General features: G+C 44.6%; 1 protein-coding gene across 1 annotated transcript in view; it reads right to left on the minus strand.

Annotated features, from left to right (window-relative positions):
• LOC126483662 (probable medium-chain specific acyl-CoA dehydrogenase, mitochondrial) overlaps positions 1-13,734 on the minus strand; it is a 98,811-nt gene that overhangs the window by 61,621 nt on the left and 23,456 nt on the right. The window contains exons 5-6 of the mRNA XM_050106725.1: positions 13,542-13,622; positions 1,934-2,064 (exon numbers count right to left, since the gene is read on the minus strand). Coding sequence (XP_049962682.1) covers positions 1,934-2,064; positions 13,542-13,622 — 212 coding nt within the window. The remainder of the gene's footprint in view (positions 1-1,933; positions 2,065-13,541; positions 13,623-13,734) is intronic.

Raw genomic sequence — 13,734 nt, forward strand, 5'->3', positions numbered from 1 at the left:
GAAAGTTCCTCAAAATTGGAATAGTGCTGTAAATTGCCTACTTAATAACAAAAGCTACAGACAAGACAAACAGTAGACTTATCAGCCTCTCATCAAAGTACTAAACATTCATTAAAACCATTGCCAATTGCATAAAAAAATGGATTTTAACCAAGCAAAGGAACAGGTTGGTTTTGGAACTGAAATGCTGAAGAATATGTACAACAGTCTCATAGCTTCCATTAGATTATCACATACTGAGATACTCAGAATTGCATAAATCTGGCAAGACAATTGCCTATCATCAAAATCATTCTCAGCAGCTCTAAATATCTCAAGATTGGTAAATAATTAAAGTTAAGTTATTTTCCCATTTCAAGGATCGATAAATCATAATGATGTGGCACGACTCATTTTATATTCACATCACAAATTATTTTATAATGCTGATAACTTCTATAATAAATGGTGAAACTTATTGCAGGAAGTTTTAAAGTAGGCCTGAAAATAAATCACAGTGAGAGTAAAATAATGTATAAACATTGCTTCAGAAAGAAAGTGATACATATTAACAATGAGCTTCGAGAATCAATTATGAGTTTCATATTTGGGGTAGTTGTAGATGAGTACATGTGACTTGGAGGGATCCAAAGGAAGGGCTGTAACATAGCCATTACAGCCAGTGAAGTGAAGCATGTTGATCTCTGACTTGCTCTGCTAATAGGTGATCACTTATGCTCTTATTTACAGTTTGGCAGTGACCATTCAATTTGATGGGCAGATGATTAGGGTGACATGACTACTTTCATGGGTGTAGCCCTCACTCTCTGACTCGGTAGGATATACCTGTGACAGGACTGAAATAGGAAATGCTAGATGGGTGCTTGGGACAAGGGGTGGAGAATCCCTTACCCTGTATGTTGCAGGTCTTGTTAAGGCCTTTGCAGATACGTATTAAACTCCAAATTAATTCACAATCAGCTCTCCCACACTATGTTCACATTTGCTTCCAACACTCCCGCTACTGCTACTAACCAGCTGAGACAGGAGTATCTCTTCCTTTTTGCCCAATACAATCCAGTTCTGAAGTGGCTACTTATGCCAGCATTCTGACAACCGTTTATCAAGTCAATAAATAAGGAACATTCTACTAAAAAATCTTCCCATCTCACCTACAGTAATACTCTGCCACTCACTCAACCTTTGAAACACAGTGGTCCATCCTTATGTGATGACTACTCCCAACCCCTTCATTGAATTGGGCTTATCAGAGTGAATGACTCAGGTGCAAAGTCTGTCTTATGTGTCCACCCAGAATATCTTATTCCAATCTCCCAACAATTGGGGTCACCTGTGAAAGCAATCAAATCTGCTTCAACTTCAATTCCACTTTTTGTGCCTGCTTTTCTTCCAACCAGCTGTGAACTAAACACTTGATTTCAACGGTTATGTCACAACCCATGTCATCTGTGAGCTCTCCAACAACATTGGCTTTCTCCAAAAGCTAAGCAATTTTCCATCTTTTCTAGATCCCTGTTTATTCTTTGATATTGCAATTGTTTGTCGCAACATTTTTTTTCCTCTGCCCACAAACACCTCCAACGCCTTCTCTATCTCTTCCCTCTCAAAATAGTTCCCATCTCTTCACTTCAGTTTACTGTATATGTCTGTTTAAGATGAGCTCTCATTCTCTCCACATTACTACTATTACTCTGTTCCATCCTCTTAATTTCCACCCTCACCCCCCCCTACTTCACAGCATATTACAATATCTTCTTCTGCCTGCACCAGTTAGTTCACTGATGCCACTTTCCTATCTCCTTCTCCCTCCATCTTCCTCTCACATGCTCCACCAGGTAAAGCCCCCCACAGGAGTCACATTCATACAAAATGTACACGATATATTATTTTATACAATTATCATAGTATGGCATTGGTCGTAGAGGAAACTAACCAATTAGCAACTCCTCCATTTGTTATCCACATTTTCTGGCCGTTGATGATGTATTCATCACCTTTCTTCTCAGCACGTGTTTTAACACCACTGACATCGGAACCAGCACCTGGTTCAGTAACACAGTATGCCTGTAAAGTAATGAATTCAGATAGTTTAATTACAAGAGAATGAAAAGCAGCTAACAGGACTACAGATTGATGGAAAATCCATGATAGAATAAAATATATACTTCAAGCTACATCACCACTCACCAAATTCATGTAGAAAAGAAAATTGCTTAGCATTTTACAATGTCCTTTATCAGAGCACTCCCCTTCCCTATACACACAAAACAAAATATTAGTTGCGTGTGAGTTACTCCCCAACTAAGAACTTTCTCCAAAAGCTAAACAATTTTCCATCTTCCCTAGATTCCTGTTTATTCGTCAGCGTCTCCAATTTAGTGAACCAAAAAATGACTCATATAATTTTTTTTTAAATAACCATTTTATTTCTGTCTTTTGCATGAATATTTTTCATTCACATAGGTGCAATAAGTGGAGTGTTATAACTGCTGGACACTGTACTGTAAGTAAGGAAGAAAGTTTTTTTGTATGAACCAAGTCACGAAGATCTCTTACACATACAACACTGTACAATATAATTAAAAATGTATAAAATTAAAAAAATTAATGTGAAGAATAACTATCTGCTTTCAATGCAAAGCTTCACAAGCTGAAATAAATTATAACACTTTAGATTATTAATTACTGGAATTCTAAAATTCAATTATTGCAATACTTCTTCGAATATTTGGTTTTCATTACATACTTTCAGAAATTGGATGTTTGTACAACTGGCATATCAGATCATCAAAATCCCAAGGTGGTGGGAGGTCCCAGCCCATAATGCTAAAAATGTTCTCATCTGGAGAGAGATCCGATGACCTTCCTGGCCAAGATAGAGTTTTGCAAGCATGAAGGCAAACAGTAGAAACTTTCACTGTGTGCAGGAGGCATTATCTTATTGAAATGTAAGCCCTGGATGGCTTGTCATGAAGGGCAACAAAAATGGGGCAGAGAGTATCACTGACATGTTGCTGTACTGTACGAGTGTCATGAATGATGACCAAAGAGATCTTGCTATGAAAAGAAATGGCACCCCAGACTATCACTCCTGGTTGTCAGGCCGTACAGTGCGCAACAGTCAGGTTGGTATTCTACCTTTGTCTAGGGCATCTCCAGACACGTCTTTGACCTGGAGTCTCATTCACTGGAGCAGAATTGTCTTCAGTGATGAGTCCTGTTTCGAACTGAGCCCTGACAACCAGCAAAGTGCTGGATCTAGGCCATTTACAACTGCCTCTGCCTGATAGATTAGCCTGCTTTGATCTGGTCTCTTCTTAGGCACAATGGCAACAGGTGTTTATTACACTCTTCTACGATCCCACCACAAAGTTGTTGATCTATAAAGTCTTCCATTACAGGCAGCTAATTTCTATTGGACATTTATTTCAAATGTCACAGAAATTGCAAGATCCCTCACATATTTATTAAAGAAAGGAGTAAAATTTCAATTATCTCCAGATTTCAAAACATTTGTAAGACTGAAATATTTAGTGACAACTAGTCCAGTTCTCGATTTTCCATACTATCAGAAGCAATTTATGATGTATTTTGATGCTAGCAATTTTGTCTTGGGTTGCATTTTAAGCCGGGAAGTACACAGACAAAAAATGCCCAATAGCATGTGCATCCAGATTCCGCAAGAAGGCAGAGAAAACGTATTCTAGGTGGTGATGCGAGCACTTATACTAATTCCCAGTGTTATTTGTACTGATTGTGCTTCAAAGTAATAACTGACCACTCGGCCCTGAAATGACAAATGGGATTTAATAATCTGACAAGTTATCTCACTAGATCAGCATTACAACTGTGTGAATTCAGTTTTGCAGTAGTATGTCAACCACATAAATCACATGGAAATACAAATGGGCTTAGTCACAAAATATGCACCATAGAATGCAAAGGGGGTTGATGCAAAAGAATGGCAAGAAGCACAAGGTGATGACCCAGAACATCGACAGTTCACAAGGCAACCACACTGAGCACAGAAAGACGGAAGGGGGGTGGGAGGGCATATAGGACGACAAGATGTATGTGCATAGTGGTACCACCAAAATTATGAAATGACATATTGAGGCAGGGTCACAATTCAGTTTTAGCCAGACACAGTTATCAATAAGCTACGGAACACAAAGTTGCACAAAATTACTGGTGGATTACATGCAAACAAGATGGCAACCATTATGTCAAAAACTGTGTTCCATGTGCACAAGAAGTGGGACTCAGCCATCAAGAAGTGGGGCTCATCCATCAAAAGGTTACATAATGGAGGTTACCAGAGGCAGATTAACAATTTCAGATGACTGGCATTGACATACTATGTTTTCTTAAATATCTGTATGAAAACTTTATGTTCTAACAGTAGCTGATCCTTTTTTGCATTCTGTGTCCACCAGCTATTCCTAACCAGCAGGCAGAAACAGTGACACAAGCAATGGTTAATGTAGGAACACTAAAGTTTGGAACATCTGAGACAGTGATAAAGGACCAAGGGATGAATTTTATGTCACATTTAATAAAGCAGTTGTGTCAATTATTATTCATTTAGAAATTTGGGACCACTGCGTCACACTCACAGGTAAACAGATGAACTGAAAGAAAAAAATGTTGAGTTACTATGTTAACAGTCATCACAATGATCACATGCCCCACATTCTTACGCAGTGGCGGTGTATAACTCAAAAATGCACAAGAGTACAGACTTATCTTTATACAAGGTTATTTCCGGTCAAAAGATGCCATCTGCTTTTGAGCTGCGTAAACCCCCTCTAGCAAAGTGGCCAGACACAATGAGCGCACGTGTGTGTGTGTGTGTGTGTGTGTGTGTGTGTGTGTGTGTGTGTGTTCTACTTTACAAGAAGGCGTTTTGATCAAAAGTTTAAATGCATATCAGTCTTTTTGTTGTGCCCATCTGTAAGTCAATGTCTCCTCTATATGATGAGTAGCATTCTATTGTAATTATTCCATCCTGGCTTTTCCACTATTTGAAATACTTAATTTGTATGTTGCCCCTATTCAAAATTCAAGATTTTGTTACAAGTTCCGTAAAACAGTAATTTAAAGTTAGTTTCATGTTTCATGAATCATTTGTATGCTTGATTGTAATGATGTGGAATGAGTCCTTTTACATTCACACTGCAGATTTATATGTAAATATGGCTACAGGTTGACCATTTACAAGTTTCTTTATTTCTTTTTTTATTAAAAAAGAAGAAAATACAGATGTGAGTACTTAATTTCTACCCATGACCTTTTACATATCATGAAAATATAAATTCTGCTGTGGAACAGAAGGAGTTGTCAAAGAAACTCTTTTCAGTTTGTTTTGAATCTTTCTTTGTTGTCAGACATTTTATACTCTTGACTACGTAATCAAACTTTTGGTGGTCACACAGTGCACCCCTTAAACTTAATATGGAATACTGAACACCATTTTTCCTTCTGGTACTGTAATTACATACATCATAGTCCCCTATGGACTGTAGCAAGTTATTTACAACAAGCTTCATGAGGGAATAAATATACTGTGAAACAGTAGTCAAAATGTCTAACTCCTTAAACAGATGTGGTTGAGCAGGTATTAGTGTCATCTGTGTAAAGAACACTTTCTGGTTGTTGTACAAGGGCGATTCGAATAAAAACCTTAAAAGCACTATAAAATTTTTAATTATAACAATGAACAAAAAACACTTGTGTGTTATTCTTCAATGTACTCTCCCTGATGTTCAATTCACATATTCCACTGCTTTGGAAGTGCACAGATACCATGACGAAAGAATTCTTTTGATCATGCGTGTAGCAAGCCATGCATCGCGGTTTCCAATTCTTCATCACTTTGAAATGCCTGCCTCCCATTGCTTCTTTGAGTGCACTGAACAGATGAAAGTCACTACGAGCGAGGTCTGGTGAATGACGATGTACCAGACATTCGAATTTAATTTCATCAATAATCTCAGGGTTTTTTTTTTTTTTTTTTTTTTTTTTTTTTGTGGTTTTAGGGTGCACAACTTCAACGGTCATTAGCGCCCAGACTACGTTAGGAATGCACCTCGAGTCACAAGTTTAAAACAGCAACGAAACGGAAAACACGATAAAAGACAGACTGACAGGCATAGGATTAAAAAACAGCATAATCAAATGTCCTTAGAGAGGGTTGTTAAGTTGATAAAATGAAGAACGCGAGCAGCTGCTCATGGGTCATCCGCTAAAATGGCATCGAGAGTACATGGCAGGCCAAGATCAAGACGCAGTGTGTTAAAATCCGGACAGGACGTTAAAATGTGGCGGACCGTCAGCAATTACCCACATGGGCAGAACGGCGCCAGCACAGCTGTCAGCAGATGGCGATGGCTGAACCAGCAGTGTCCAATTCGTAACCGGGCCAAAACTACCTCCTCCCGCCGAGAAGGGCGTGAGGAGGACGTCCAAGCCGCGGGAAGAGGTTTCACGGCCCGAAGCTTGTTGTCTCTACGTGCAGCCCAATCGGCATGCCACAGCGATAAAATGCGCCGACAAATGACCCTGCTACAATCTGACGAAGGGACACAACAAGAAGCTGTCCGAGGCTGGAGGACCGCAGCCTTGGCCGCGGCATCTGCAGCTTCGTTCCCAGGGATACTGACATGGCCAGGAACCCACATAAAGCTAACCGGAGAACCGACGTCCACCAGCTGCTGAAGAGAGCGTTGGATCCGGTGCACGAAAGGGTGAACCGGGTACGAATCACTGAGGCTCTAGATGGCGCTCAGGGAATCGGAGCAGATGACATAAGCACAATGTCGGTGGCGGCAGATGTAAAGAACAGCCTGGTAGAGGGCAAATAGCTCAGCTGTGAAGACCAAACAATGGCCATGGAGCCGATATTTGAAACTTTGTGCCCCGACAATAAAAGAACACCCGACCCAGTCATTGGTCTTAGAGCCATCTGTATAAACGAAGGTCATATTAATGAACTTCGAACGAAGTTCGACAAAACGGGAGTGGTAGACTGAACCGGGGGTAACCTCCTTTGGGAGCGAGCTGAGGTCAAGGTGAACGCGAACCTGAGCCTGGAGCCAAGGTGGCGTGTGGCTCTCGCCCACTCTAAAGGTTGCAGGGAGTGAAAAATTAAGGTGTTGAAGGAGGCGACGAAAGCGAACTCCAGGGGGTAGCAGGGCAGAGACATACAACCCGTATTGACGGCCGAGAGAGTCGTCAAAAAAGGAACGATAAGACGGGTGGTCGGGCATTGACAGTAGTCGACAGGCATACCGACATAGCAGTATATCGCGCCGGTAGGTGAGTGGCAATTCACCAGCGTCAGCATGAAGACTCTCAATGGGACTAGTATAAAACGCTCCGATCGCAAGTCGTAAACCCCGATGTTGTATGGAGTTGAGGCGGCGTAAGATGGATGGCCGTGCAGAGGAGTATACGAAGCTCCCATAATCCAGCTTGGAGACGAAGTAGGACGGTTCGATCCGCTCCCCACGACATACCACTGAGAACATGGAGGACATTTAGAGAACGGGTACAACGGGCAGCCAAATATGATACATGTGGAGACCAGCTAAGTTTCCTGTCAAATGTAAGACCTAAAAATTTTGTTGTCTCCACGAATGGGAGAGCAACGGGACCGAGTCATAAGGACGGTGGGAGAAACTCTTTGTAGCACCAGAAGTTAATACAGACCGTCTTCTCGGCAGAAAAACGGAAGCCATTGGCGACACTCCAGGAGTAAAGACGGTCAAGAGAACGCTGAAGACAGCGCTCCAGGAAACATGTATGCTGCGCGCTGCAATAGATGGTAAAATCGTCCACGAAAAGGGAGCCTGATACATAAGCTGGGAGGCAACCCATTATTGGATTGATCGCTATGGCGAAGAGAGCGACGCTCAAAACTGAGCCCTGTGGCACCTCATTCTCCTGGCGAAAGGCGTCTGACAGGACAGAGCCCACACGTACCCTGAACTGTTGATCCATTAAAAAGGAACGAATAAAAAGAGGGAGGCGACCGCAAAGGCCCCATGTATGCATGGTGCGGAGAATGCCCGCCCTCTAACAGGTGTCGTAAGCCTTCTCCAAATCAAAGAACACAGCCGCGGTCGGGCGCTTCTGCAAGAAGTTATTCATAATGAAGGTCGACAAGGTAACCAGATGGTCAACAGCAGAGCGGCGCCTACGAAATCCACATTGTACATTGGTAAGTAGGCGTCGAGACTCCAGCAGCCAAACCAAACGAGAGTGAACCATTCGCTCCATCACTTTACAGACACAGCTGGTAAGCGAGATGGGTCGATAACTGGAAGGCAAGTGCTTGTCCTTCCCCGGCTTAGGGATCGGGACAACAATAGACTCGCGTCAGCATGCGGGAACATGTCCCTCAATCCATATGCGATTGTAAGTACGAAGAAGAAAACCTTTACCCGCAGGAGAAAGGTTCTTCAGCATCTGAATATGAATAGAATCAGGCCCTGGAGTGGAGGACCGTGACCGGCCAAGTGCGTTTTCGAGTTCCCGCATGGTGAATGGGGCATTATAACTTTCACGATTCGAGGAGCGGAAGTTAGGTGGCCTAGCCTCCTCTGCCTGTTTGCGGGGGAGGAAGGCAGGGTGGTAATGAGCGGAGCTCGAAACCTCTGCGAAAAAGCGGCCAAAGGCATTGGAGACATCCTCAGGGGCCACAAGGACGTCATTCGCGACCATCAAGCCAGAAACTGGTGAGTGGACCTTAGTGCCAGATAGCCGGCGCAGGCTACCCCAGACAACAGAAGGAGTAAAACTGTTGAAGGTGCTTGTGAAAGCAGCCCAGCTGGCTTTCTTGCTTTCTTTAATAATACGACGACACTGTGCACGTAATCGTTTATAATTGATACAATTCGCCACTGTAGGGTGGCGTTTAAAGGTGCGTAAAGCACGTCGACGAGCACGTAAAGCGTCTCTACATGCTGCGGTCCACCAGGGGACCGGTACGCGACGTGGAGAAGAAGTAGGGTGAGGGATGGAATATTCAGCAGCAGTGAGAATGACTTCCATGAGGTGTGCGACCTGACGATCGCAGCTTGTGAAGGTTTGATCCTGAAAGGTCGCCCTGGAAGAGAAGAGCCCCCAGTCTGCTTTGGAGATGGTCCAACTAGATGAGCACGGAGAGGGGGTATGATGCAGGAGATGGATAACACACAGGAAGTTGTCGCTCGAATATGTATCAGAAAGTGCATACCACTCAAACCGGCGTGCAAGTTGGGTAGTACATATAGAGAGGTCTAAATGGGAATAGGTGTGAGATGTGTCCGAAAGAAAAGTAGGGGCGCCAGTATTGAGGCAGACAAGATTAAGCTGGTTGAAAAGGTCTGCTAACAGGGAGCCCCTCGGGCAGGATGCTGGAGAGCCCCAAAGGGGATGGTGGGCATTGAAGTCTCCAGTTAACAAAAATGGTGCAGGTAGCTGAGCAATAAGTTGAATCATGTCTGCCCTGGTAACGGCAGACGACGATGGAGTGTAAACGGTACAAATGGAAAATGTAAAAGTGGGGAGAGTAATTTGGATGGCAACTGCCTGCAGGCTGGTGTGCAACGTGATGGGATCGTAGTAAATATCATCCCGGATCAGCAACATAACCCCTCCATGAGCCGGGATACCTAACCCAGGGGGTAGGTCAAAACGCACAGAGGTGTAGTGTGCCAAGGCAATTTGATCACATGGGCATAGCTTCATTTCCTGGAGGGCTACGACGAGCGGACGGTGCAAGCGGAGCAGCAACTTCAAGTCCTCTCGGTTGGAGCGAATGCTGCGAATATTCCAGTGAATAAGTGCCATCGTAAGAAGAAAAGGAAGATAAAAGAAGGGGTCACCTCGAAGGCCGCTGAGGGCCTGGCTTCGAGCGCGCACTGCCGCCGCTATCAGTAGGCGGACAGTCATCGTCCATTGGTTCTATAGGTTCATCGGCCATCTTGGTAAGATGGCCGGGAGGGGGAGCTTCCTCCGCCAGTGAACAGCCAGATGTTCGGCTACCAGCGGTGCAGCCAGGCGAAACGGATGACGGCCTGGGGCGGCAACCGCTGGGTGGCGCAGGAGAAGAAATGCGCCGTGGCGGAGAAGGAGAACTGTGCTTCCTATGAGCCTTCTTGGAAGGTCGTTTGGTGGAAGTACCGGTCGATGGCTGGGAGGTCGAGGTACGTAGAAAGTCTGCACGGGACGGTTCCTTCTTGAAGGCCCGTGCATCTGACTTCTGGGTCTTCGTCTTAGCAGAAGCTGATGAAGGGGCTGGTATCTGTGGGGTGATGGGAGGAAGAGGAGACGTCGACCGTGCAATCTTAGCACTGGCCGAACGGACGACCGTGGTGCTGAAGGTCAGATCGCATGTCTGGTTTGCCACCTCCCTGGTAGTCCGAGGAGAGGCGAGGACAGTACTGTATTTCCCCGCTGGGAGCAGCGTGGGCTTCCTACTAGCCAATAGCTTGCGAGCAGCCGAGGTGGACACTTTCTCTTTGACCCGAATTTCTTGGATACAGCGTTCTTCCTTATAGACGGGACAGTCGCGGGAGGATGCTGCATGGTCACCCTGACAGTTCACACAACGAGGAGACGGAGGTGGACAGTCACCCCTGCCACAAGTGACACATTTAGCCGCATTGGAACAAGACTGTCGAGTGTGATTGAAACGCTGACACTGGTAGCAGCGCGTAGGTGTCGGGATATAGGGGCGAACAGAAATAACCTCGTAGCCCGCTTTGATGCGCGATGGCAGCTTAACACTATCAAAGGTCAAGAAAAGTGTCCGGGTCGGTACAAGGTCATTGTTGACCTTTTTCATGACCCTATGGACAGCCGTCACGCCCTGCTCAGCGAGGAAAGACTGAATCTCCTCGTCAGTCAATCCGTCGAGAATCTAGTATAGACCACACCACGAGACGAATTCAAAGTTCGGTGAGCCTCCACCCGGACAGGGAACGTGTACAGGAGTGTGGCTCGAAACAGTTTCTGTGCCTGAAAGGCGCTCTCAGTTTCTAGTAACAAGGTGCCATTACGCAACCTCGTACAAGACGTAACAGTACCGGCTATGGCATCTACGCCCTTCTGGATAACGAAAGGGTTGACAGAGGAAAAATCCTTTCCGTCCTCAGATCGAGAAATGACGAGGAACTGTGGGGTAGGCGGTAGTACTTTTGTCACTGGGGGCTGGTCATGTTTCCGTTTGTGGGCAGAAGTCGAGAGAGAAGAAGAGAAATCCATTGCGGAGGAATCCCCCATGATTGCCAGCGTCTCCGATGGCGCGCTCCTTCCTTATGGGGACCCTCTCAGAGGGCACTCCCGCCTTAGGTGAATGTTTACACCTCACGTCACACCTCCCGAGAAACAGACGGAGGGACAAATCGGCATGGTCAGAAGGTATCAGCTCAGGCAATCACCCCTCCCTGGGCCTGGCCTTTACCAGGGGGTACGTGCGTGCCTTACTTGTCTACCCAGGGCGGGGAATTACGCGTTACCCCGTCACCGGCTACGCGTGTGAACGCGTGGGTCGGCCTTCAGGCGCGCACAGGGAGGAAGGAAGAAGAGGAAAAGGAAGAGAGAGAGGACAGACTGACTCAAACGCCGAAGCGGAGACCAGAGAAGGCAAGGAGAAGAAGGCAAGGAGAAGAAGGCAAGGAGAAGAAGGCAAGGAGAAGAAGGCAAGGAGAAGAAGGCAAGGAGAAGAAGGCAAGGAGAAGAAGGCAAGGAGAAGAAGGCAAGGAGAAGAAGGCAAGGGAAAAAGTAAGGAAGACAGTGAGATGGAGAAGAAGAACAAAGAAAGGAACCAACCAAAGAAGGAAGACACGAGAAGTGAAAAACCAAAAAGACCACAAATATAGGTCGTGGGACCGTCCGTCTCCGGACGCAGGCGCTAACTACCCCCTTGACAGGCAGGAAGACCTCGGGCCTATTCTAACCCCCGGACCCGCAGGGGGGGGGGGGGGGGGGTCTCAGTTGTGTTGCCATGCTGTAGCAATCCTCCTGAAGCCCGAAGTCCCCGTTTACTCCTGATTGCAGAGCGAAGTTGATTTTTCAGCTCGTCTGAGTAAGAAGTACTGGTTACTGTCACTCTATCCATGTAATGCTCCAAGATTATTCGATTTTAATTTTGAAAGGGAATGAGCATTACTTTTCCAGCAGATGGAGAGCATGGAATTTTTTTGGTTTCAGCGATGAGCTGTGATGCCTTTCTCTGCCTGGTCTTTTCACTTCTGGTTGGTGATAGTGGACCCAAGTCTCATCGCTTGTAACAGTTTTTCACAGAAATGTATCACCTATGATGTAGAAATGATTAAGACATTCTTAACAGGCATTAACGGAATGGTTTTTCAATTCAGCAATCAGCTGACGTGGCACCCATCTTGCAAGATCTTACACTGTGAACAACATTCCGCACTGAGCCAATATTAATCTTCAAACTTGTGGCTGTTTTGTTCAGCGTTACAGGTCTGTTGTCCTTTACATGATCCTCCACTAACACAATGTTCTTCTCTATCATTACTCAGTGAGCCTGCCCTGGTCTTGGGGCATTCTCCACAGAAGTCACACTGCTTTTGAACTTCCTACAATGCTCTTACATTTGCTACAACGACAGACATGAATCACCATACTGTATGGTCATTCTGCGATAAATTTTGATTTGTTTCAAATCTTCACAACACAAAAAATGCATCACAGATTGCTACTCAATGGTGGTGCATGTTGATAGTGGGATGCCATCTTGTTGTGGATGTTGCTGCCTTCTCCTGCATTGTAGCATCGCTCTGCCACCTGTCTATCACTTTCTGATACTCAAGGAATACTACTGCCACATACCAAGTCCGTCACACAACTTTTCAAAATTTCACAGAATGTTTAAGATTTTCATTTGAGTCACCTTTGTGTATTACATAGAAGGTCACTTACATATACTAGAAACAATACTGCACATAAGACTGAGCCTTGTGGAACCTCAAACGTGATTTCCTCTGGTGATTGGTTGAAAATTAGTACAACAGTAATAACTGCAGCATTATTAAGAGCTGTGAAACATAATTTCAGAATCCAAGCACCTTCCATGCCTTAAGCATGGAAAGTCCCGGTGGATGCTTCCTTCAAATTTGTGTCTTCCGGGAAACAAGCCGAACACTTGTTTATAGAGGTGTGGAAAACTACCTTACAAGCAAGTATCAAAGCTGGCCTGTGTTCCAGAGCAATTGTCACTAATTCACCACACTGATTCTACTTGGTTCTGGCTCACCTGCCTGCCTTATCTTGCCATCTAGTGTACTACACATTGAAATACATGAAAAGGTTGTGTCAACCTAAGATCTATTTCAGTAATAAATAGGCTAGTAAATGTATCATAAACATGTTACAATGCAATTATTTCTTCTTGGTTATATTTGAGTTTTGTAGGAAAAATGAAGATCAATAAAAACAGGATATTGCCTGTTTTCCAACAAACCAGTTCAGTTCAACCAGTCAGTTACGAGAATTTGTAGTTAAAGTGAAGTTATCTAGAACAGACTTACAGCAAGAAGTGGTTCTTCGACCAGGCGCCCCAAATACTTCTTCTGCTGTTCTTTGTTTCCAGCCAAAATCACAGGCATTTGCTGTGAACAGAATAAACAATCAGTGAAGCACATGTAAGGAGCAGCGAAAAATACACAAAGACACCTAACTAAATATACCCAGACATTTGTCAAACAGTCCTGAGTAAGTTGT

Source organism: Schistocerca serialis, chromosome 1, assembly GCF_023864345.2.
Source record: "Schistocerca serialis cubense isolate TAMUIC-IGC-003099 chromosome 1, iqSchSeri2.2, whole genome shotgun sequence".
NCBI classification, from domain to species: Eukaryota; Metazoa; Arthropoda; class Insecta; order Orthoptera; family Acrididae; genus Schistocerca; species Schistocerca serialis.